This window comes from Miniopterus schreibersii (assembly GCF_964146895.1).
Source record: "Miniopterus schreibersii genome assembly, chromosome: 13".
NCBI classification, from domain to species: Eukaryota; Metazoa; Chordata; class Mammalia; order Chiroptera; family Miniopteridae; genus Miniopterus; species Miniopterus schreibersii.
This window is the reverse complement of record NC_138113.1, coordinates 49,008,249-49,032,893: the sequence shown is the minus strand read 5'-3', so window position 1 is coordinate 49,032,893 and position 24,645 is coordinate 49,008,249. Positions and strand designations below refer to the sequence as shown.

At 53.6% G+C, this 24,645-nt stretch overlaps 1 protein-coding gene and 1 long non-coding RNA gene across 5 annotated transcripts in view; one reads left to right on the top strand and one right to left on the bottom strand.

The window, feature by feature from the left end:
- LOC308565953 overlaps positions 1 to 414 on the top strand; it is a 58,999-nt gene extending 58,585 nt beyond the window's left edge. For 3 of the 4 annotated variants that reach the window (XR_014000090.1, XR_014000091.1, XR_014000092.1), the window contains exon 7: positions 248 to 414. This is a non-coding gene — a long non-coding RNA (uncharacterized lncRNA). Of the gene's footprint in view, positions 1 to 27; positions 108 to 247 lie in introns of those variants that run through there. The other variant, XR_014000093.1, reaches the window with a different exon arrangement.
- Positions 415 to 15,730: 15,316 nt separating this feature from the next.
- SH2D6 (SH2 domain containing 6) lies at positions 15,731 to 24,263 on the bottom strand (the record flags this gene model as incomplete). The annotated part of the gene is made up of 9 exons (XM_081156428.1): positions 15,731 to 16,358; positions 16,996 to 17,154; positions 17,303 to 17,386; positions 17,631 to 17,686; positions 20,322 to 20,382; positions 21,010 to 21,068; positions 21,660 to 21,774; positions 21,863 to 21,979; positions 24,213 to 24,263. The coding sequence occupies 9 exons, from the start codon at positions 24,261 to 24,263 to the stop codon at positions 16,242 to 16,244; spliced, it is 819 nt and encodes a 272-aa protein (XP_081012554.1). The 3' UTR covers positions 15,731 to 16,241.
- Positions 24,264 to 24,645: the final 382 nt, after the last annotated feature.

Genomic DNA, 24,645 nt, shown 5'->3' with positions numbered 1-24,645 from the left:
GTGTTCCGTACTTTTCTCTCTATACAGATTCAGCAGTTACATCTACATGGATGTCTCTAATCCCCTTACTCTAGCTTGACCTTTCCGGTAACTCCGGTCCCTCACTTCCACCTCCCTGAGGGAAAGTTCCACTTCGCTGTCTGACCAGAGCTGACACTAAAGCTTATTGTTCCAAACTGACCTCACCATTCTTCCAACTCCCAAGGCTTGAAACCTAGGGATTATTTTCAACTCTCCCTTGGCACAGGTAACAGTTAGTCACCACAGCACAACCACCAGCTGCTGGTATTGGCTTTCACATGCATCTTATTGTAACTGGCTGTGAGATGACAGCGGGTGTACAACGTGTCACACAGATCAGGAAGAACGGAACCCCACCTGGGACAGGCTGGCGTCAGCACGGAAGTCTGTCACGGACATTGTAAGTGGCGTGTAATGCCCTAGCCGATTTGCTCAGTGGTTAGAGAGTTGGCCCATGGACTGAAGGATCTCGGGTTCAATTCTCGTCAAGGGCATGTACCTCAGTTGCAGGCTCTATCCATGGCCCTGGTCAGGGCTTGTGCGGGAGGCAACCGATCAATGTCTCTCTCTCATCGATGTTTCTCTCTCTCTCTCTCTCTCTCTCTCTCCCCCCTTCCACTCTCTGAAAAGCAATGGAAAAAATTTCCTCAGATGAGGATTTTTAAAAAAAGTGGTGTGTAACAGTGGTGATGGGTTAATGGGACAAGATCAGGGGCGATGGGAGGAGGGAGATAGGGAGATGTGGTTAAGGTCAATGCCAGATTCCCAGGATAAGAAGGGTCAGACAAGCAGGGCAAGTATAAGAATTACAGTCATGAGCCAAGAGCTCAGTTGGTGGGGGCTCTTAGAACAGATCATGGGAGCTCCGACTGGCTCCTGGGGACAGAGTTTTGCTTGCTGGGGGTAGAGTGGGTTCCACTTGGAAAGGCCCAGGCCTGTGGAACTGTGTACTCCTAACACACTTCGTCCCTCCCACCCTCCTGCCTCCATTCCAGCTGACAGTAATCTCTTGCCTGAAATGCCGAGTGGTCTCTTTTAGAAGTCTCACCAGGCTGGGCATGGCTCAGCAGTTGAGCATCTGCCTAGGATCCAGGCGGTCGGGGTTCGATTCCCGGTCAGGGCACATGCCCAGGTTGCGGGCTCGATCCCCAGTTGAGGGCCTGGCAGAAGGCCACCGATCAGTGAGGACTCTGAGCATCACTGATGTTTCAACTCTCTTTTACCCTTTCCCTTTCTCTCTCTGAAATCAATAAAACAACAACAACAACAACATATATTTAATTTTTTTAAAAAGCTGGTCTGTGTAGTTAGAGGAGGAATCTGTACTAGATAGCAGCCCTTCAAGGCTAGTTTGGCCCGAGTCAGCAATGTTTGACAGAGATACCCAAGGTTACCTGCAACTCTCAGAGTCAAGCTCTGCCATCAGCAGGGAATGAAGCTGACCGAGTCAGGATTGGATGGCAAGAGAAGAGTGGAAAAGGGAAGTCAAGTTAAGGGGCATTTGTGGGGGCATTGTGGGGGGACCGCTGGGGAGCAAGACATGGGAACGTCTCAGGGAAGACTGCAGCCCAGCTTATGGGAGCCAGTTTCGTGTGTGGTGGACAGTTAGTGATGGAGAAGGTGCTGCTCCATCGGAAGTGGGAGGCCCTCCTGAATACAAGTAGGCAGGTAGTCCTGGGGTTTGGTGGGTCCTACAGACCAGGCAAGTGAGGGAAGCTCCTGCTGGTGGGCTGTGAAGGGTCCTGAGAGGGTCTTATCTGGGAAATTTCCTATGCTCATTTCTCCCACTCTGTTCCCCTCACCAGTCTCTCCTTCTCAGGGAAACATCTGTGTTTACAGTCTCCCTTAGGACATTGCACAACTGCCCTTTGCCAGTTCTCAACATCCGCAACTGTCCTTCAGGCTCTGTTCCCTCTTTCTGAGTTTCAATAACAACTACCACTTTTGCCCTGGCCAGTGTTTGCTCAGTGGTTAGAGCATAGGCCCATGTACCGAAGGGTCAAGTTTTGATCCCCTGTCAAGGGCACATACTTGGGTTTCAGGTTTGAACCCTGACCCCTGGTCAGGGTGGGTGTGGGAGACAACCAATCAATGTGTCTCTCTCACATTGAGGTTTTCCTCTCTATGCCTTTCCCTCTCTCCCTTCTGCTCTCTCTGGAAATCAATGGGAAAAATATCCTGGGGTGAGGATTCACAAAAATAACAAAACAAAACAGCTACCACTTTTCACTCATTGGTTGCTTCTTTGGCGTGCCCTGACCGGAGATCAAACCTACAATCTTGGCGTATTGGGATGAACCTCTAACCAACCGAGCTACCAACCAGGGCCTGACTCTTTTCTTATGACGCTCACATTTAGGTCAGTTGCCTCTGCTTCTGAATTATCTTTGATAAAAACCCTTTATCTCTAAATGGTCTCCTTATATCTGGAATCTCCACCCCACACCCAGGAATCTTTGGAAGTTTCCTTTGTTGAGTTCAAATTCCGCAGCCTCAGCTATAGTGGTAGCTCTCCACAACTTCTTTCCCCGACTACACTCACTTTCCCTGGTGCTCCTGCTGAGACAGCCGCCTCCATCCCCCACCTCCTCTCCCTCAGATCCTTCTAGCCCATTCCTGCTTGTCTGCCCCTGCCTGGGGGGATCTCTGTCTTTCTGTCTTCTACACAAAGCCCGCCTGTCTTTCTGTGACCATTACATGTGTTTGCTTCTTATATTGGGATTAGTTAGAACCACGGATTTGTGACTAGTGGCCTGGATTATAATGATGATTCTATTATGCAAAAGTGTCATAGAAAGTCCTGGAATAAAATTACAACATAGTAACCACAGAGGTCTCTGGATTCTGGGCAATTGGTAATGTTTTTTCTGCTTTTAAAAAATATTTTCTAGGCTGAAAGGTTGAACATGTATTATGCTATAATTATACGAAGAACATAAACTTTATTACGCTTTCAAAGAATGGATTGAAGCTAGGGAGAGGCTGAAGGGCAGGATACTGATCAGGAAGGTGGTGGTTAGGTGAATCCAGATGTTTGGCCTTGGGAGGATCCAGGGGTGGAAAGCACAGTGGTTATAGACCGATTAATTCAGACCTGGACTTGAATCCTGGTTTTTCCCCTCTGTGACCTTGGGAAGGTTAATTAACCCTCCGAGTATCTACGTTTGCTCGTTGGAACTAACTTAGCTTCTTTAAGCCTCATTCATTCAACAAGTTTAATAACTACCAAACTATGTGCCTGGCACTGTCCTAGATGCTGGTGTCCAGCAGTACACGGTTTAGACAAATTCTCCACCCTCACAGAGTTTTATGTTCTAAAGGGAAGAGGCAGATAATAAACAACCAAGAAATATTTTATATGTGTACACACACACACACACACACACACACACACACACACACACACAGAGGATATGCCAGGTTGTGATAAGTGCTATAAAAAAAAAAAAAATGCATTGAGCGCGCCCTTGCCTTTCCTCACCCTCACCCTCACCCCCCAGGTGAGGTTTCCTTGCTTCTCTCTTTTCCCCATTTCTTCTACAGCTCACTTCTTCTACCTCTGTGACTTTCTAAATAAACTTTCTCTTATAGTTTGGAGAAGAAGAAAAAGCAATGAAGAAGGATCTAGAGCATGCAGTGTGAAAGAGTTGGCTGTCTTAAATGGGGTGGTCCAGGGAGGTCTCATGGAAAAGGTGACATTTGAGCAAAGACCAGAAGGAAATGAGAGAGCCAGTTCTGTGAGTGTCTGGGGGAGAGAACTGCAGGCCTGGAGGACAGCTGTGCAAAGGCCTCAAGGCAGGAGTAGGCTGGAGTCTCTTGGAGCAGCAAGTAGGCCAGTGTGGCAGGAACAAAGTAGGGGGGAGTGGCAGGAGATGAAATCAGGAAGGTGGCAGTGGGCCAGATGACATGGAGCCTGGTAGGCTGCATCAAGATTCAGTGGTGAGGAGTAGTGGCAGCAAGGGAAGTCATAGATATATTTTGAAGGTAGAGCCAATGGGATTTACTGATACATGTTGATTATGGAGCGTGAGTACAAGAAACACATCAAGGAAGAGTCCTTGAACTAGTTTTGGCCTGAGCACTGGTTACTAAGTTAGGAAAGGCTGCAGAAGGAGCAGGGTTGGGGAGAAAAGAGAAGTTTGATTTTGGATAGTGTCTTGGCCTATTAGATATCCAGGTCAAGGCAGTTCAAGCCTGGGGTTCCGGGAACAGAGCAGGGATGGGAATATGAGCTTCGGAGCTGTCCCCATAGACAGGCAGACCTTAAATCTATTGATCTGGTTGAGGTCATGTGGGTGTGAGCAAGGACAGAGAAGAGAAGGACTGAGTCCTGGGACCCTCTAATGTTTAGACATCAGGAAGACGAAGAGGAATCAGAAAAATATACAGAGAAGGAGGGGTTAGTGAAATAGAAGGGGAACCAAGAAAGAGTGGGGGCCTGGAGACCAAGTGATATGTGTTCACCAGCCGTGACCCCCTGTGCTGCTACTGCAAGTCTTATCAACAGACTATGTCCAGGCTTTGGGTGGGTGATTCTATTAGCACTTTATCAACTGTTTCTCTGGAGAAATGGTATCATTATGCTGTACTAAATAAAAAAAGGCTACCATTTTAAAAATATATATATATTTCCATTGGTTTCAGAGAGAGGAAGGGAGAGAGAGAGAGAAACACGAATGATGAGAAAGTCATTGATCAGGTGCCTCCTGCACACCCCCCACTGGGGATCGAGCCTGCAACCCAGGCATGTGCCCCAACCAGGAATCAAACCTGGATCACAGGTCAACCCTCAACCACTGAGCCATGGGGGCCAGGCAAGAAAGACTACCATTTTTTTTTATTTAATATGTCTTTATTGATTTCAGAGAGAGAAACAATGACGAGAGGATCGTTGATCGACTCCCTCCTGCACGCCCCCGACTGGGGATTGAGCCCGCAACCCAGGTGTGTGCCCTGACCAGGAACAGAACCTCGATCACCTGGATCATAGATTGATGCTCAACCTCTGAGCCACACCATTGGGGCAAGGCTACCATTTTTAATGGTCAATGGTTGACAAAAACAATTTCATCTGATTTAATGCAGCAGTCATCCCTCACTCACAATTAGGTTCAACTTGACCTCACAGCCAGCTGTGGTGGAAATTCAGAGGGAACAAGGCAATGGAGTATGGTGGGGAGCAGGGCTTGGCTGGAGGCCATGGCTGGAATTCCAGGAAGGCAGGTGGGGTCTGAGATCCCACAAAAGAGCTTTGGTCCCTGGGGAGCTTGGTGAGTCAGGTGAGATCCTGACTCCAAACTAGGTGGAGTGGCCCATCAAGATGGTGACATCTTGAGCAGAATGAGAAAGCAGGAGGGGAACCAGTTGTTGGAACAGATGAGATTTTTTATGAATACACTGATTTTCAGGTGGAGGTCTCCGTAAGCCCTGACCTGCCACACCTTGAATTCGCCCTTCCCTCACCCATCTCCATGCTCAGGACCCCCTCTCTGATTCCAGCCCCCCAACTACTACCCATTCTCCCTCCAGAAGCCCGGCCTTCAGAGTCGCTCAAGTCACAGGCCGCCCTGCCAGCCCCTCCCTCCCAGGGTTCCTCACCCCTCTGATGTTCTCACACCCACCCTAGAAGTGAGCCTGGGTTCACCAACCAGCCATGGCAGATACTTCCTGTTCTCCGAAATAAATCGTCTCCCCTTGTTCCTGCTGCCTCACTAAACAGGCACAGCTCATACTTTCTGAAGCCACTGCCCCTTCTTATTACCCCGTTTGCTGAGAGCCTCATCGTCCTGAGCACTCTTAGAGCGCGATCTGCTTTGCTGAAGGGAGTCTTTACATAAAAGACAGAATGGGAGATGGACCAGGGCTCACCCCAAAGAAAGGATGGGAGAGGAGGGGGTCACAGAGGAAGCCACCCCCTTGAGCTAGAGAACTGTACACTTCGCATGTTATGAGGGACAGTCTCTTTTTGTCATCCAGTAATTTGCAACACTCTGTACAGTTCATGGGCAAGGAACAGAATGTTTCGCCTCAGGATGATTTGCCCCCAGGGGGGCCAACCCACAACCTTGGCTTTCTGAGCTAACTGAGCAAGGAAAGAATGAATGAGGTCAGGCCTGCAGGGCAGTGATTTTGGTGGCCAGGATTGTGTGTGTCCAGGTAGCCAACTTCAGGGCCTTGGGTGCCCCTGGGGGAACAGTACACCTCTGCTTCTTCACTTGATTCAGGCCATTGTTGGCCACTGCCAAGGGGCTACACAAGGCCCAGCTCAGAGTCCAGCTCGGAGTCCAGCTCAGAGTGGGTAACAGAAGAAGAATCCTTGACCCTGGCCTGGAGATGTCCACAGTCTAGTTGTGGCAAAGAGACATTTAATAACTCAAGGTCATTTAGAAGGTGAACGGAAGATATTAGGGAGGTGGGGTGACAGTGTGGGGAAAGCGGGGTGCCGCAGCTCGCTGTGTGAGTCTCCTTAACATCTGGGCTCCTTGGCTTCCTGTCTAAAAGAGGCCAATGTCACCTGTCCTCTTTACTTCTGCCTCAGGCACCCACCAGAGTACAGGTGGAGGGCAGGGAAAGGGAGAGAGGATGGGACGTGGGCCTGCTGTGGGAAGCTTACCTCTGGCCACCTCCTGTCCATTCTCAAGGAATGTTCACAGCAGGGGAGTTTCCCCTTCCTCACCCCAAGCAGAAAAGTTAGGCAGGATGTTCCCTGGCTCTGTGAGCTTTGGTCATCAAAAACCCAGTGGTTAATGCGGCCTATCTCTGGAAGATATACAAGAAACTGGTAACCCTGCTTTTCTCGGGGGAGAAAGGGCAGCTGAGTGAAAGGTGTGGGAGGGATACTTGCTTTTCTCCGTCCTATAATTTTATACTTTTTAAATGGAATATCCTGGGGTTGTCATATCTAATAAAAAATACATATACTTCAAACTTAGAAATGATTGCAGTGGTTCTAGGGCTTGGTTCAAGGCTGGGGCAGAGCCAGGAGCTGGCTTTACATTGGGTTTTGTTTTTTAGATCCCGCTTATCTGATCATCAGGGTCTGGAGAAAGGATAGACAGGAGAGTCAACAAACATCTGGAGGGCCCTGCAGGCCAGACCTTGTGTGGCCCTGGAGCTGTGTGTCCCATCTCTAAGTCCTTCCGATGACAAGGGCACACCTGCCTCCCTCCTTGCCTCCAGCTCCACCAGAGGCTTTCCTGCCAAGCCCAGTCGGGAAGGGGCGGGTACAGTTGGTACAGGGTGTACCTTCCAGCACAGGGCTCTGTGTGCTCACCTGCCTGTGAGCCTGGCAGCCTGAGCTCACCAGCCTCAGACGTTGCATCAGCAACAAGAACTGCTGGGGGGGAGAGGTCATGAAGATGTGCGCGTTGTCACCCAGAGAGGGTCAGGCATGGCTGAGGGAAAGGGCAGGCCCAAGCGAGGATGAATCAGAAGCCGAGGAAGCCACCACCCAACCCTGCTATCAACAGGGAGGCCAGTGATGGCCACTGCCACTGGTCCTGGGCCAGAACTGGGAGGCCTAGTCCTAAAGCTTGCCTCAGCCGCAAGCAGCAGCCCCAACCTAGCTGGTGCCAGCCAAGGGTGGCGTGACCAAGGAGCCTTTGTCTGAGTGAGCAGCTGAGGCATGGGGGCTGCAACTCCAGCGCTCGGAGTATCTCCTCTACCTGCCCAACCACCCCCTGCTTTCTGCTCCCCAGAATGTTTCCAGGCCTCCCCAGGCAGGCTTAACCCCTGAGCCTCTACCTCAAATCCACAAATTCTTCTTCTCTTTCCCCCTAAGAAAAGTTCCTCTGGCCTGGCCAGTGTGGCTCAGCGGTTGAGCATCAACCTAAGATCCAGGAGATCCAGGTTCGATTCCCCGTCAGGGCACATGCCCGGGTTGCGGGCTCAATCCCCAGGAGGGGGCGTGCAGGGGGCAGCCGATCAATGACTCTCTCATTATTGATGTTTCTGTCTCTCTCTCTGTCTCCCTTCCTCTCTCTGAAATCAATAAAGACATATTTTAAAAAAGAAAAAAGAAAAGCTCCTGTGTCTGCGTTGGATCTCCAGTGGCCAGCAAGCTGCCCCTGGAAGATCATGCCATGGAATGGGACTAAGGCAGATGAGGATGTGGGAAGACCTTCTGCCACGTAAACTCCCAACTCTCAGGGTCTCAGCTTCTTCATCCAGGACCTCCGGACATCACAGCATTGTCACTAAGATCCCCTGAAGCACTAATTAGCTATGAAAGCACTTTGTGAAAGGAGGCACACATGTTACCCGTGTTATGTTGTTATTATTATTAACTACTTTAGTAAATAGAACCTGAATGGATCTTCATCCTGAGCTGACAATGCCTTGAGGGTCCTCGAGAAGGTGGTAGGGCCCTGACATCCCCACCTGGAGCCTGGGCACCCAGAGTGAGAGGTGTGGGCAGGTGGAGGACGGTCTACCCTTCTAATGAGGTAAGGTCTGACCTCTCCCCAAAGAGGAAATGAACTCATATGGACAGAGCCTGAGGGCAGAGGGGTGCCCAGGCCCTCCAGTTCCACTGGACAGTTCTCCCCCGGAGGCAAGGCTCCAGGTCCCAGCACTACTTACAGGCTGCCCAAGCAGGGGAACAGGGCTGACTGAGAAATGCTCAGTGCCACCCCGCCCCAAGCAGTACCTGCTCTTAGAATCTTAGGTGGCCCTGCTCTGCTTCCAGAAAGAATAGAGCTAGAGACTTAGGAAGGCCAAGGCAGAGGGGAACGAACAGGTGTGTTTTCTAGGGTGCAATGGATGCAAGAAGCTCTGCACACTGGAGGCAGGCTGAGCTCACCCACCCCCAGCCTTGCATCAGCTGCAGAGCTAACTCCAGGCCCTGGGAATTAGGCAGGAGGCTCCCAGGAGCTTCCTGGCCTTGCCTCTTGCTCTCAGGGAGAGGGTGTCAAGGTGAAACAGTCAAGCCTGGGCGCCCCATTTCCAGGTCACCCAGCTGCCTCAGCTTCCAGCTTCCCAGGCAGCAAACAGCCTGTGTGATCAAGGGCAGACACAGCTGTGGGCTCTGGGAGATTGCCCAGTCTGCCCAAGGTCTCCCTGCTGGAAGCCTTCCTAAAGTTGGTGGCGTCTCCTAGGTCGATTTGGGGACTTTGGGGCTGGTTCCTCTCTGGCCCCTGACATGACCTCTTTAAAAATGACCCTCTACTAAGAGCTGCAGGGGCTACAGACATGGGTAGGAAGTGTATGGGGAGACTTCCACTGTGTCCTTTCATCTCACTCTTGATTTATTACTGATTCATCTCAGGGGTGACAAGAGGTTCACAGACAGACTCCCGGTTCTGTTTTCTCCCTTGAGCTCAGATCCAGTATTTGAGGTTTATAGCATCCATGAGAGCTGCCTGGCACCTCGTCTGCCCTTGGATCCCTTTAGGGTACAGACGTGTATTGAGCGGAGGAGAGGAGTCTGTTCTAAGTGTAAGTGCAATGACAGTCCCTCTTCCTCTCCCATCTTCCCACAGCATCCATCAGCCCTCCTTATGCTCTGGCCAGCACTCTCCTGCCAGCCTCCTGCTCAAGCCTACTGGCCCCCCACCCCCCCACCCGTTTGTGATGTACTGACAGCTGAGCTAAGGGCTGTGGGCAAAGGAAAGGAGACCTCACAAGGGGCCAGAGCACAGCAAGCAGGCTGGGGAACAGGGACACAAGGCTCATGAGAGGCCTAGGGCGTGGGCAAGCCCCAACTTCATGCTCTGGTCTCTTCTGCACTTGGTTTCCAAGTCTCCCTCAATTCCTTTCCATCTCCAAACCTTAGCCTCAGCTGAGGTGGTGCTAGAGAAAAAAAATGTACATAACCCCCACCCCATCACAGATTCCTCTTCCCTCCCTGGGCCTTAATTTCCTCTTTTTTAACAGGAGGAGACAGGACAAGATGGCCTACAGCCCCCAGCTCAGATGTTGGAGGAGTCTGTGATATCATTCTCTGGCCAGAACTTCCATCTCTTCAGATGATCTCCCTCCACCCACCCCCTAGTTGGTGTTTATTCTTGCGTTTTCGCTCCTGGTCTCTGACGTCTGTCCTTCTAACTTCCAGGCCTGCCTGATCCACTCATTATCCCATGACAAACAGGTGATTCAAAACCCACGTTTGCTTTTATAAACTGTACCTCCTGTGCTATCATTTCATCCAGAGTACACTGCGGAGGGGGCGCTTCTCCCCGAGGAGCATGCAGGAGAGCTGGGTTGAGGGCCAGCCCCATGGGGCTGAGCAGAGCCTTAGAGGGTGAGGGAGGGGGTCGGGGTGGGAGTGGGGGTGGGGTGGGGGTGGGGGTAGAGATAGAGAGTGAGGGGGAGGCAGGCCAGGCCGTGAGGCATAATCCCAGGCAGCAGTGTACTTGGCCCAGGGCCCTAAGGATCATGGAACATTGACCCTGGAAAGGCCCTCTGAGGTTATCTAGGCCACCACCCTGCCCCTCCCACTGCATTTTATTTGTTTGTTTGTTTGTTAGTCCTCACCTGAGGATATTTTTTCCATTGGATTTTTTTAAATTTATCTTTATTGTTGAAAGTATTACAGATGTTCCCCTTTTATGCCCCCATTGACCCCTCCACCCCACATCCGCCCCACCCCCAGGCCTTCCCCACACTACTGTTTGTGCCCATGGATTATGCATATATGCATATAAGCTCTTTGATTAATCTCTCCCCACCCACTCCCCCACCCCTGCCTTCCCACTGAGATTTATCAGTCTGTTCCATGCTTCTGTGTCTCTGGATCTATTTTGTTCATGAGTTTATTTTGTTCATTAGATTCCACATATTAATGAGATCATGTGATACTTGTCCTTCTCTGACTGGTTTATTTCACTTAGCATAATACTCTCCAGTTCCATGGATTTTTAGAGAGAGTGGGAGGGAGGGAGGGTGGGAGAGAGATGACAGAGAGAAAAAGAGAGACATCTATGTGGGAGAGACACATTGATTGGTTGCCTCCTGCACAAGCCTGGACCGGAGCTGGGGACGAAACCTGTGACCGACCCCCTGGTGTGTGGACAACACTCTACCCACTGAGCCACACCAGCCAGGGCCAACCCCATTTTTAAAATGAGGCCCAGCAAAATCAAGTGACCTGAAGGAAAGTATATACTAATACCAAAAAAGGAGGAAGAATTTGATTTCCCTTTAAAGACGGGTCCCTTTGCTTCAGGAAAAGCTCACTCCTCAGGTTGTATTTTCCTCTTTTTGTCAACGACTCGTGACACCATCTTCATAGTCCAAGCTTGTTCTAAGAATCAGACTTGGAAGCTATGACCCCGAAGTCCTGCTCCCAGCACTCCTTTTTCTTCTCAACCAGATTTGCAAAGTAAAGAAAGGGAAACATCTGGAGAATTTAGATCAAAAGCTATTTTATATTTATTTATTTATTTTTGGTTAATCTTTACCCAAGGGTATTTTTTCATCGATTTTAAACAGAGTGAAAGGGAGGAAAGGAGGGAGGGAAGGAGGAAGTGGGAGAGAGAGAAAGAGAGAGAGAGAAACACTGGGGTGAGAGAGACACATCAACCGGCTGCCTCTCACATGTGCCCCGACCCGGGGCCCGGAATCGAACGTCCAACCCAGGCACCTGCCCTTGACAAGGAACCAAACCTGCAACCCCCTGGTGCATGGGCTGACACTCTAACCACTGAGAAACACCAGCCAGGGTATTTTTATTGATTGATTGATTTTAGAGAGAGAGAAGAAGGGAGAGAAACACTGATTTGGTGTTCCACTTGTTTTGCATGCACTGGTTGATTCTTGTATGTGCCCTGACCAGAGATCGAGCCTACATCTTGGGGTATCGGGACAATGCTCTAACTAGCTGAGCTACCCAACCAGGGCTGTCAAAAGCAATTTTAAAATAACATCAGTATCTCCATAAAGGGTCACAGTGGCCATCAGGGCAGCAGGATCATAGTGGCTCACAATGGAATGCAGGCAAGATCTCAGGATCTCTGCCAGAGGGCCCTGGGCTAGAGCTAGGACTTACTCCCTGCTGAGCAGACCATGGTAGGTAGGTAGGCAGGCAGGCAGGCAGCTGGCTCCTCTCCTATCCTTGGCACATGAGGAGGACTCTGGGAGTATTGATTCTGAGAAGATAGTGAGTATGCTAAGCCCTATTCTAGAGAAGGGTTGTTGTTTTTAACAACCCCTGAGTCCTCAGGGAGTGGGAATGAAGGTCTGCAGGAGAGTCTTTCAGTAGGTGTGGAGGAGTCATGAGATGCTAGTTTGGTGCCTGGCACAGAGTACGGCTCAATAAATACTTGTGACTGATGTGTGGTATAGTTGGATCTAGAGCCAGCCAGATAAGTCTGAATTCTGGTTTCAACACACTCTGTGCTTCAGCCTACTCCTTTAATGACCCAAACTTCAAGGACACAGCGCCTGTACAAGCAGGGGCCTTCTTTACAAATATCAGAGACCATACTCCCACTAATTTGGACCAAAAAAGAAATTTCTAGCTCACACTGCTGGGAAGGGTACAACGGCAAAAGCCAGGAACTTGGAGCAGCTCAATGTCGCCAAGGCTCTTTTTCTCCTTGTCTTTGTCTGACTTCTGCAGACAGGCTCTGTCCAAGAGGCGGGGATGGTGGCCATTTGCAGCCCAAGCTCAGCTTTGGAAACGGGGCTTCTCTCTCTCAACATTAATAAATCCATCTCAAAGGCGGCTTTGATTGGCCCTGCTTTGGTCCCAGCCAGAACTAGGTCACATGCCTGGTCCTATGGTGGGAGGAGTGGGTAGTGTTACCAGGAGGAGGGGAATGGGAAAGCCAAGTGGGCAAACAAATCAACAACCACAGTACCTGTAATACCTGAAGGTCACATGTATATGTGTGTGTTGGGGAAGCCCGAGTCAGGAGGAGCTCCTGGATATGGAGTACTCAGGTGGGACCACAAACAGGCCTGGCCTATTCACCGTTAGGATTATTATTAGGTATGAATCAAGTGGCTCCACTATATGTCAGGCTCCGTGTTAGGCTAAGTGTATCTCATTTATATCATGTCTCATTCTCACAATAAACCTAAGAAATAGATATTATTGGCCCCATTTTAAAAGTGAAGTGACAGAGGTCAAGCTCATGCAAGCAGTGAGTGACTGAGCCAGATTCAAACTTGGGTCCTTTGGACGCCAGAGCCCAGGTTTTCCCCAAAGTCAGCCTGCCTCTTTAGAAACTAAAGCTGAAAGCTTGCTAGATGGCTGCATTGAGCACACTCTGGCCCCAGCAGGTGTGGCCTTGCCAGGGTGGGTAACCATGGCTTCATGCCTTCCTGCTACACACTTCCTCTGCTCTCCCCAGGCCTACAAACCCTTCCGGGCCAATGGAGACAGGCAACCACTCAGTAATATATGGGCTGCTTCAGCAAATGGCATTTCTCCAAGACTTGATCCCCTAGTTGGTGACCCGACCTACAATTTTCTAGAGTTTGGCCTGCTGAGTGAAAGGAAATGGGAATGAGGTGTTTGGAGGGACACTAGCATAGCAAATAAATGAAGGAATGTCATCTCTCACCTGAATCACAGAACCATCTGCAGCTGCTGTTCCCCCTGCCTCTCTGCTGCCCTCAACCCATTCAGCACCTCACAGCTAGAGCAATCCTCGTAAAATACCATTCTTCTTGCACCCACCCCAGCTCAGAGCCTCAATGGCTCCCCTTTGCCCACTCTCATTAGGGCTGCCTCTCAGCCTCCTCCAGACCTTCCCTACCCACCTACCCAACTTCTGCAGCTTGCTTACCCACCACTGCCCCTCACGCTTGGGGAGGCAACAGACTTGGAAAAACAGTATAGCACCAACCATGTGTGGTTATTTAAATTAATTAAAATTAATCACATTATTATTGAAAATTCAGCTGCTCAGTCACACTAGTCACATTTCAAGTGCTTTATAACCTCTTGTGGCTACTGTGCTGGACAACATGGATATAGAATGTGCCCGTCACCCCCAGAAACTTCTATTGGGCAGCACTGGCTTTGACCTTTCTCTTACAAAGGAAGCCCTAATCAAGGAATGTTATCAGCTTTAAAGGAATCTAGGGTAGATCTGACCTATTCTGTGACTCCACAAATATTTGGCACCTACACTATTCCAGGCCCTGGACACACAGTAGTGAGAGCAGTAGGAGTAGTTGGTCCTTTCCTGGGAGTGAAAAGGCTGTTGCTAGGGAGTGTCCTAAGCGCCTGTGCCCAGACCCGGGGGAGCCACGAAGGCTTCCTGGAAAAGGCGATATCTAGGCGCAGAGCTGTAGCCTGAGGAGCCAGGAGCCAGGCTGAGTCACTCTCCAGATCATGCTCTTTTTGGCATGGGTCCTTTGGCATTCACTGTCCCCACTGCCTTGACTGCTCCCTCTCTCTTTTTCCCCAGGGAGGGAAGGCACGGAGGCTAGTTCCTTCAAGTTAGTCCCCAGGCTGGGCTGTGTCGAGGAGAGAGGCCCCTCCCACGCAGGGCCTACAGGGTCAGAGCTGGCCAGCAGAGCTGAGGGAGGCCGTCTTGGAGGGATCCCCCCCTTCTGCTACAGCCTCCAACTAATCCCCTCCCCTCATACACACAGCAGGGCTCACCTTCACCCTGCCGGTGCCCGCTGCCCCATCCTGCTCCTCTTTCTGGTGCCCTGGGGGGGGGGGGGGAACGACACCCCTGCAGAGACTGTCAAGTGGCCGGTCCGGCCCGAGTGCACGCGCTTGTCTGGGAGAGAGGAGCCGCAGGCGCAGCAGGCCCTGCGCCGTGCTGGCCGCTTTCGGCGGAACGCCTCGCTTAGGCCGCCTAACGCGGGTAACTGGGCAGGGACGGTTATCTCCACCCTCTCACAGAAGCCAAGGCCCACGCGGGGCGACTGGCCCGCGCGGTAAGAGCAGCAGCACCTTCCACGCCCCACGGCCAGGCCCGGGCGCGAGAGCGCCCTACCCCACCCCCTCGCTCCCCGCCTCGCTGGCATCCCCACCCCCACCCGCCCCGCCCCGGGTCCTCGGCCGTCCCCGTCCCCCCCCGTCCCCCCCCGGGCTCCTGCGCCCCGAGCCCCGGCTGGTCCCGCGCCTCCCGCCCGGCCGGAGCCCAGGGCCCGCCCGGAGGCAAGGCCGAGGGCTGAAGCGGGCAGAGTGCGGGCCAGATGTGCCAGCCCGAGCGCTGGGCGGCCGCGGAGGCGCCCTTTGTTTCTGCGGAGTCACGGTCACATGGCGCTTCCGGTACCGGGTGTTCCCGGCGCCGGGCCAGGCCCGGGCGCCCCCCTCCCGGCCCCGCCCCGCCCCGCCCCGCCGCTGTCCTCCGAGCCCCGCGCCCCGAGCCCGCTGGGCCTCGCGGTCCGCGCGCCCCCGCGGAGCCAGGCTTTTTAATCCTAGGACTGGTGAGCCCAGGATCCGGGGCTCTCCTGGGGGACACCCACCGTAAACGGGCGGTGGCCGAGCACCTAACTTGACTCCCATCACTCACGGAGTGGCAGAGACAACCCTGAGCCGCCCTCCCTGCCCCTCTCCGACCACCACCGCAAGCAAAGCAAAACAAAAGCAGCCACGCAGGGGCTGGCCTCCCCCCGCCCCAGCACAGACCATCTAAGGGCAAGCGCCCCGTCTGCGTGCCGAAATGGGGCTGGCTCGTGTCGCTCCCTCCTGCCACCACTCCTCTGTCACTCCCAGGCCTAGCCTGTGCCCTGGGACAGGAGAACCTTGGAGCCTCAGGGAGGCCACCTCTGCTTCGCTCAGCAAATTCAAGAATTTATTCAAAACATATTTATTGAAAGCAGAATATATGCAGGGCAGCCAAGTCCCTCCCAGATGCCAGCCTTGTGTTAAGCCCCTAAAAGAATATGAGACGATTCTCTTTGTGTCCCAGCAGCGCCCATGCTGTCCCCGAGAGGCTCAGGTTCCCCTAGGAGGCCTTCATCCAGAGCAGCTTGGAAGGCCCTAGTAGCAGGGTGGACACAGCCATTCCTGAGGGCTGGGAATGGGGGCTCTGCCTGACCCTTGCCTCTCAGTCTTGGAGAGGCAGCAGAGAGCACAGGGTCAGGCTCTGGGCGAGCATGGCATAGGGCCTCGTGGACCCTTTCTGTCCGGGCCACCTTTTGCAATGCCTCTCATCTGGGCCTGCAGGGACTGAGACAGGGATAGGGAGGGCCTGGATGGGTGAAGACCTGGGAGAGGAGAGAGGGATACAGCCCAAGGGGGACAGCTGGATGGGGCAAGGAGCAGCAACTGATGGGGCCAGAGATGGGTGTGGACATCTGCTGGGGCGTCAGGGCTTGGTGGGGAAGAGCAAGCAGGTGAGTTGCCGGCTGCCACTGTGTCTGTCCACAAGGGGCAGAGGGTGCTGCATGTAGTGCTGGATCATGGCAGCCACAGAGGAGAAGCGCTAGACAGACAGGCAGGGCATAAGTGAGGCCCTGGAGCCTCATGCTGGGAGAAACTTCCTGCGGGAACTGCCGACCTCTGGCAAGGGGGTTTGTTGACATTTTTGTAAATATTTTCCTTCCTGTTTGGTTCATCAGGCTCCACTGCCATTTTGCTACCCAGTTTCAGGCCTGTGCAACTTTCCTGGGTCTACACCCATGGGCACGTTGTTGGACAAATCATATTTCCAGATGGGAATAACTCTGGTGACCTGCCTCTGACCCTGCCCTCCAACATGAGAGCCCAGTGGTGGGTGAATGTCTCTAGTTTGCAGCCCAGCAAGTGCTGGGCACAAATTGAGTCCTGGCACAGATAAGAGTCTGGACTATTTGAGCCCTGCGCTCCTCTCGGCTGGTTCACTACAGGTACAAATGCCCCCACCTGGGCCCTGTGCTGAGACAAGCAGGAGGAAGGGCTGCCCCCAGAGGAAGGTGGACCTCTGGGAAGGTATTCGGGTCACTGGCCATTTCCATTCCATCCACTCCAGAAAAATATAGAATGCGGGGTTTTCCCTAGGCAAGTACTCCTGGCTAGGCCCAGGGTACTTCTCTGCTGTGTCCTTATTGCCCTTTTGGTCCCCTACCTCCGCCAGCACCCACCTCCTTGTGGTTCCTGCTCTCCCGGCCCAGGGCATAGTATTGCCCACCATCTAGCCACCGGATGGGAATGTTGAAAACCCGGCCGTGAAGAAGCACTGCCAGGGTGAAGGGCTGGGAGCCATGAAGTCCTGAGCTGGGGCGCACGGTATAGGCTCCATCCTGTGGAGGAGACCCATCCATCAGCTTCATCTTCCAACTGTCACCTGCAGCCCTGACCTCGATGGCCATCCGCACCCCTCGCCCTGCTGTCCCTGCCTGCTCAGCCAGCCACAGCCCCTGAGCAGGAGGGGTTTCTGAGAAGGCGCACCTTTTGGCATTGGAGCAGGGCACTCTCAACAGCTTGACGGTCACAGTTCTCTGAGTACCAAGGCTGACCCAGCAGGCTGCAGTCCTGCACACACACACACAGGAGCTCAGAGATGTTGTGTGTTAGGGCACTGGATGGGGGTGGGGTGCAGTTATTTGTGTTCACAGCTGTCTTCCTCAGATTAAGTCGGTGCAAGCTGAACAAAGGTGTGTCGGAGCCTGCTACCCAGCATGGTGCCTCACACACATGTTCCTGGCAGTGGTGGACACCAACCCAAGAGGGCTCCTTGCAGGCCTCCACCCCCAGCCCTCTCCCAGCCCCTCCTCACCTCAGCAGCTGAGGTGCTTCCTGTGGGGGCTGCAGAGGAAAGAAAGGACCTCCTTCCTGCTGGAAGAAGCAGATTATAGAACTGAGGTGGGAGGGGATTAGACAAAGGTGGCTTGGAGCCCAGCTGCGGGGGTGGGGGAGGTTGGACAGGGGTGCACACAGGGCTGAAACCCAAAGCAGGGCACCCAGTGTTTCACCCCTCCTCTCCAGGTCTTGGGCTCTAGTAGGACCACCAGCTAGGCCACATGTGACCTCCAAATGAGGGGTGACCTTGAGGTACAGGTCGGGAGCTTCCTGCTTTGCTGCAGACCCTGGAAAATGCCCACGGGGGTCCCCTCAGGCCTGCTCTCAACTGGAGGCAGAGCTGCAGGGACCCCCTTAGCAAAGTGGGGCATGAGGGGCTGTATAGGTGTGGGCCCCACAGGACTCCCTGGGTTCTTGCTGAAGATGCCTGTACTCACCTTTAGAGCTGGCATTCGCTGCTCCCTGGGGCACAGGAGGTCTGGTCAGCAGAGACTCAGCCCTGCAGGGCTGCTTCTCTGGGCCTCAAGTTCCCCGAGACTCCCTCCCTCCCTCCCTCCCAGCTCACTCTCCCCCCCTGACCACCAGCCCCTTACATTCCAAGCTTCCTGGGAGGCTGTGGTGGGCCTGTGGGGAGAAAGTTGGGGAACACAGCTCAGGGTCTTTAGTTCCTTCAAAAAGAAAGGCCCAGGGAACACAGAGATTCCAGGGTCAGGACTGGGGAAGCCTGAGTGAGTGCATCTCTCTCTCTCTCTCTCTCTCTCTCTCTCTCTCTCACGCACGCACGCACGTGTGTACACATACACACACCCTGGAGGGCACTCACCTGCGCACTACTGATGTCCGTGGCAGAGGGACTGGGGGCTTCAGGACTTGGGAGCTCAGGGTCCGAGGCAAGGCAGGGACTAAAACAGAAGGCAGGCCCGGCCGGGCTGGGAACAGGCAAGGAAAGCCAGGCAGGCCAGGGAGGGGCCGAGGACAACTACGGGGCCTGCTGCTTCTCTGCAGCCCGGGCTTTCTGGGAATCCTTCCAGCCAGGCTGCAACAGCTGGGAAGCCCCACACACAGCCCTTGCTCTGTGGGGTCCCCTCCCTTGTAGCCACAGTGGGGGTCAACCTGGACCAAAGGTGGAAGCGTGCGTGTCTGAAAGCAAATGGGTGTTGGTGGGGTGGTGAGAAAAGACAAGGGAAGAAAATGGAGTCAGAAGAATGCTTCATGCAGCCTGTAGCAGAGTAAGAGCCTCAGGGCGGATGGATCTGGGCACACTGAGAGAGGTGTTCACCTGCACTGGGCTCACACTCCAGGTAGATGTCCTCACCTGCTTGCTTTGCAGAGTCTGGCACCTAAGATAGAGAGGGGTGTGTGGGACCAAGGATGTGACGAATGAGTGAGAGGGGGGCATCACTGGGGAGGGGAGGGCTATTGGCACTTCAGTCCCCCTCACAAGGTGAACCTCTTTCTGGGAGGCAGCTGGAATGATTAAAACTGCTCCTTTGCCTGGAAGCGGGCACCCCATGAGCACCTTCCACTTCAGAGGTGCCCATAGGCTCAGCTGTCAGAGAATGTGGGTGACCAGGAGGAACTGTGGGCAAGGCCCTCCCCAGGAGCTCTGGGTAGCACCCTCAGGATGACTGACTTATACCCCGCCAGGGGCCTGTGGCAGACAGGGAGGGACTCAGCTCTGGGCCTTCTTCCTCGGTTTCAGGGACATTTCCTGGCCCTCCCAGGCACCGCACCCCAACCTACCAACTTCCTAGCGAGAACCCTAGAGTGTGAGGGGGATTGAGGGGCTGCTCACCACTCGGGCTGGCACACTCTGCTCTGGGAGGGAAAGGAGAGGACTGTCAGTCACAGCGTAGGGAGAAAGGAATTGAGTGAAACCTTGGCTGGAAGAGTGGAATATCCTTGGAACTTATCTGAGGGTGTCCTCAGAGCCAGCACAGAAGACCCAAGGCAAAGCCACCCTCACCACAGCACCTCTCGTCACAGCCCTAGGCTGTTGCCTGACTTGACCTTTCAGTTGATATGCCAGGCTTGGCCCCAAATGACTGGGCTGTACCAAATATCAAACCCCCTCAAGGTCATGGAGATTTTGAGCGTGTAAAAAGAAATGTGCCTCAGGGTAGCTGTATGACCTTGGGCAGGAGGAGGCTGCTCTTCCAGGGGCCACTTTAAAGACAAAAGCGTGCTGGCAGAGGTCCCTCCCTGGTGTGACATCCAGGGTCTGGGGTCACAGGCCTGCAGACATTTACTTAGGGAAAAGTCTCTGGACAGTGGTGGCAATAATGACATCAGTGGAATCAGACTGGTGGCCAAAGGGCCCTTTGATGGGGGATGACATTCATATGTCTCCATAGTGAGGGTCCTCCTGGCAGAGCAGCCGCCTTTCAGACCTCTCACCGTGGGGCCCCTCCTCTGACCCTGAGAGCACCGCAGGCTCTGCCTCTGTGTGATCCCAGCAAAGCATTTCGTGACTGGGGCCTCAGTCTACTCAACTGCCCACCTTAGTGGGATCAGCAGGTGGAAATGAGGGACAGCTGGGGGAGTGCAGTGACCAGGGCCAGCATGAGACCACCTTAAGGCAGCTCAGCTCTAGCCCTGTGGGGTGGATGTCCCTTCTCAGGGCAAGGGAGTGCGTGGGCCCTGGAAAGAGAGAGAACGTCCCCATTACCTTCCCTCCCAAAGGACTGTCCCTGCTCCATGGCCTCCTGCAGGCTCAGTGCTGCCATCAGCTGTGGACACAATGAGTAGTGAGGGAGAATTGTGTGGGGTGGAGCTGGGGAGGGTAAGGATGCTAGGGCAACGTATAATCCATGCAGCTTTCAAAAAAACCCTGCCACATGGGAGTTAATGTACAAAGGGGGCAACTCTTCCCTTTGCCTCAGTTTTGTGGCTCTTCTTTGTTGTGAATCTCTCCTTGTTTTTCTTTATATTCCAATAAAGTATATGCTGAAAGCAGTAGCTTTCAAAGCCCACAGCAGGGTCTTGGCAGCAATGAGAGCTGCAGTGACTGGCCGCTGAGTGACGAGTTTCTTCACTCTCCTGGTAGGGACCGGGGGTCCAGGGAGGGGTGACAGAGTCGGTTTTGTCTCCCTCCGCCCAGCTCCCCCAGCTCTGGTGAGAGGGGTGAGTCCTGGATGGTGCTGACCCGGAGGGTGAAAGGACCAGGCCAGGCCGGTGGGAGAAGCGACTGTACACAGGGCTCAGGCTTCTGATGCATCTAACCCCAGGGGCCTCTAGAGTGCAGACGTGGGGGAATCTTGCAAATGAGGTGCCTCTTAGATTTAATCACTGGGAAATGGTAGCCTGGGCTGGGGCCGGTGGGGAAGGAGGGACTTGTGGGGAGGCTGTTCACCAACCATCATGGGCTGGGGCTGCTGTGGCGATGACTTGGATGGGCCCAGGGGGCCAGAGCAATCTGGAAAAGACCCCAAACATTAGGAGTCGCTAGTTTCCTCCCATGTAGTTTCCCATTTTCCTCCCGCCCCCACCTAGCCTCTATATCCGCCTCCCTCCCTCCCTGCCCTACCAGCTCATGATTTCCCGACAGCCCCGTCTCCATGGCAACTGAAGGTGGCCAGCTTCCCTGCCCCCATGTGGTCCTGCCTGGAGAGCCGTGGGGGCGGGATGGCAGGGGGCTCTCCTGGCACCCCTATCCTTACGCTGAGTCTGGGCTCTCAGGGTGGGAAGGACAGGCCCCAGGGACCAAGTCAGCCCTCAGGCCTCCTGCTTTCCCACTGTTGCCTTGGTTACACTGCCCCTCCACACTCCTCTCCCTTTCTCAACTCCCGCCTTCCTTTTCCTTTTCCCTTCCTCCCTTCCTCCCTCCCTCCTTTTCTCCATCTCTCTCTCTCTCTCCCTCTCTCTCTCTCTCTCTCTCCTTCTTTCTCTCCCTCCCCTCGCTGCCCAGCACAGATGGAGGAGGCCAGGCCTGCACCTTCTTCCCTTGTGGGTACCCTCCTGCCCTGCCCGACCACCCAAACTTTCTGCCTCACTTCCCAGCCCTTACCCAGGTACAAAGAGTCCTCCTGGGTGCCAGGAAGGCGGGCGGGGGCTAGATTCACGGGCAGCGCCTCACAGGGGGGCAGCTCATAGGCATCCTCCTCTTCCTCCTCCTCCTGGGCCTTTGGGAAGGGGCGCTGAGCACAGGGAGGGGTGGTGGCCCCTGCCCCCCCCCCCACTCCCAACCCCAGGCTCAGCCACTGGACTTACCGTGTGTCTCCAGGTCCCTGGGGCAGGCAGAGGAGGTGGGGGGCGCACATCTGTTCTCCCAACCGGAGAGTCTGCACAGGAGACTGATGAGACTGCCTCACCCCCCCAGCCCACCCCCTTTCTAGCACAATGACTTACTCTCTCTCCCCAATATAATCAGCCACCTGCAGTGCTACAGTGGGCCTCAGTGCTTCATTCAGCTCAAAGGAACCATTCATGATGGGCCTTTCCCACACTGCAGCAGGGCCGATGACACAGGCGTTTTGGAAACAAGGGCGCCTCCCAGACAGCTGCCTGTTGCACCTCTGCCAGTCCCCCACCCCATGCACTCCTAATTCCGACCAGGACAGGTGGAAGGCCAGGCCCCAGTGCCTTAGCAGTGCTGGGCTATGATGGGCACGGTGGAGAAGAGGCCACTCAGTGGAGACTCAGATTGCAAGGGACCCTGTTCTGCTGGACCCCTCTTGCCCACTGTGTTACTTACCTACATATTTGGGGGGTGGAAGGGGTGGCCCTGACCTGTAATCAGACTATAGTCAACTCCGCCCAAGGGGCCCTTGAGTTTTTGTCATTCAGACACTGCGCAACTCCAGGACGTTCACATCCGTGACAGTGTGAAGGGAGCCCCATGGAGTTGTGACAGTAGCCTGGGATAGGGCACAGGAGTTAGAGTCTGGGGCCAGAGCTAGTGCCCTTGGGTACACAGCTGGATGAGTTGGTGCCCAAGGGAAGCCGGTAGTGGGTGAGCCCTAGTGCTCACGGAGTGGTGGAGGGACAGGAATGGTCTCACTGGGTGGAGGGGAGGGCCCAAACATAGCCAGCACAGCTCCAAGGACGGCTGTGCCCAGGAGAGGGGTGGCGAGGTGTAGACAAGAGAGGAGGGCAGAAGGAAAGCAAGGAGCTGAGTACTCACCGGCGCTTGCTCCCCCTGAGCTTGTCCTGGAAAGAGTCAGGGAGGGGAATAAGGGGGTGCTAAGTGCAGCTGGATGCCTCTCCTTGCCCAGAGTCCTGTGCCCCCAGGGGCGGGCTGGTATGTGCACCTGGGCTGCCCCCAACCAAGTCTCACCATGGCCAAAGCGAAGGAGCTATGCTTCTCTGAAACCTAGCCTCTGCCACAAATGTCCTGGGGACAGGGGCCCTATTGTTCCCATCATTTGCATCTCACAAGCACCTGGTAGGTGGGCCTGCTGTGGCTTCTGACCCCAGACCAACTCACCCATGCCACTCCCAGGGCCCAGCCCCAGCCCCCCCACACACGACCTCCCACAGTTGTGATCTCCAGCCCCTCTCTGCCCCATAGGAGGGAGAGCTCTCCCCTCCAAAAGTATTTAAGAAGCTTAAGAGAGAGAGAGAGCTCTCTCCTCCACACCCAGGCCTGCAAAGTTAGACAAGGGTTCAAAGGCTTCCTACAGATCTCTGACCAATTTCCTCTCCTAGAGGCTCAGACCCGCCTGGGATCAGCCTGACCAAGCCCTTTCCGAATTCACAGAAAACATGACACTAATGGGCAGATCCAATTAATAACAGGAAACTGTCCTTGTTGACACTTTTCTTAAACTCTTTATACCTGCTGTCATTTGCTAGTGAGTTGTGATCAGTGATCAAGGAAATGGAGGTTAGTGAAAAGCTCAGAGATACACATTCATATTTAACTTGACTTCTTTTTCTGATGGATGGATTTGTTCGTTCAGTAGGTATTTATTGAATATCCACTACACGCCAGGCACTGTTCCAGGTGCTGAAGATGCTGTAGGAAAACTAAACAGGCAGGCATTACATGTGTAGTTCCTCAACGGATTCTCACAATAGCTTCACGATGTGAGGACTAGTTTTATCCCTGCTTTTCAGATGAGAAACTGAGTGTATGAGTCAGCTCAGATGGCCATCACAGAATATCATAGACCAAGAAATTTATTTCCTGTTCTGGAAGCTAGAAGTCCAAGATCAAGGTGTCATCAGGGTTGTTTTCTGGCGAGAGCTCTCTTCCTGGCTTGCAGACAACTTCTTGCCGTGTCCTCATGTGGCCTTTCCTCTGTGCGTGCATGAGACACATCTCTGGTGTCACTTCCTCTTATAAGGAAAGCAGTCCTATTGAATCAGCGCCTCATCTTTATCACCTCACTTAACCTTAATTACTCCCTTAAGATTCTATCCCCAAATGCAGTCACATTGGGGGTTAGGGCTCCAACATATGAATTTTGTGGGGACACAATTCAGTCCATGGCACTGAGAGACTGAGAAGTTGAGTGACTTTCCCAAGGTGATGCAATTAGTAAGTGTTGAAGATGGGATTCAACCCAGTGTTCTCCCAGCCCAGAACCTGTGGACAAACAACTGAGCCATCCTGTACCTCATCGAGGATTGGGTCCTGACCCAGCTTTCCTGTGATGGACTGACACATATCGGTACTCACAGGCACCCTTGAGGAGCCCACAGCTTCCAGGTGCTCTGTTACCTGAGTGAGTTTGGGAATTTTGACTTCTGAGAAGTGTGGGGCTAAAAAGAAGGGCAGAGCCTCATGTCTAATTCTGTTTAAACCAAGAAAGGGGAAAACACAAACCAGGGTCATGAATGTAAGACATTTCTATGGCACTGTAACTTCCCTGTCTTTATTATTTTGGTGAGGTCCTGCCTGTTGGCACACAGGAGAAATGAAGGCCCTGTACTTGCATCTTTGGAGGCCATGGTGCTGGGAGCACTGGGGAGAGAGCACCAGGGTTGACACTGGCCACAGCCTTCAGGGAGAAAGACCAGATGGTTCCTGGCACCTGCAGGCAAAAGGA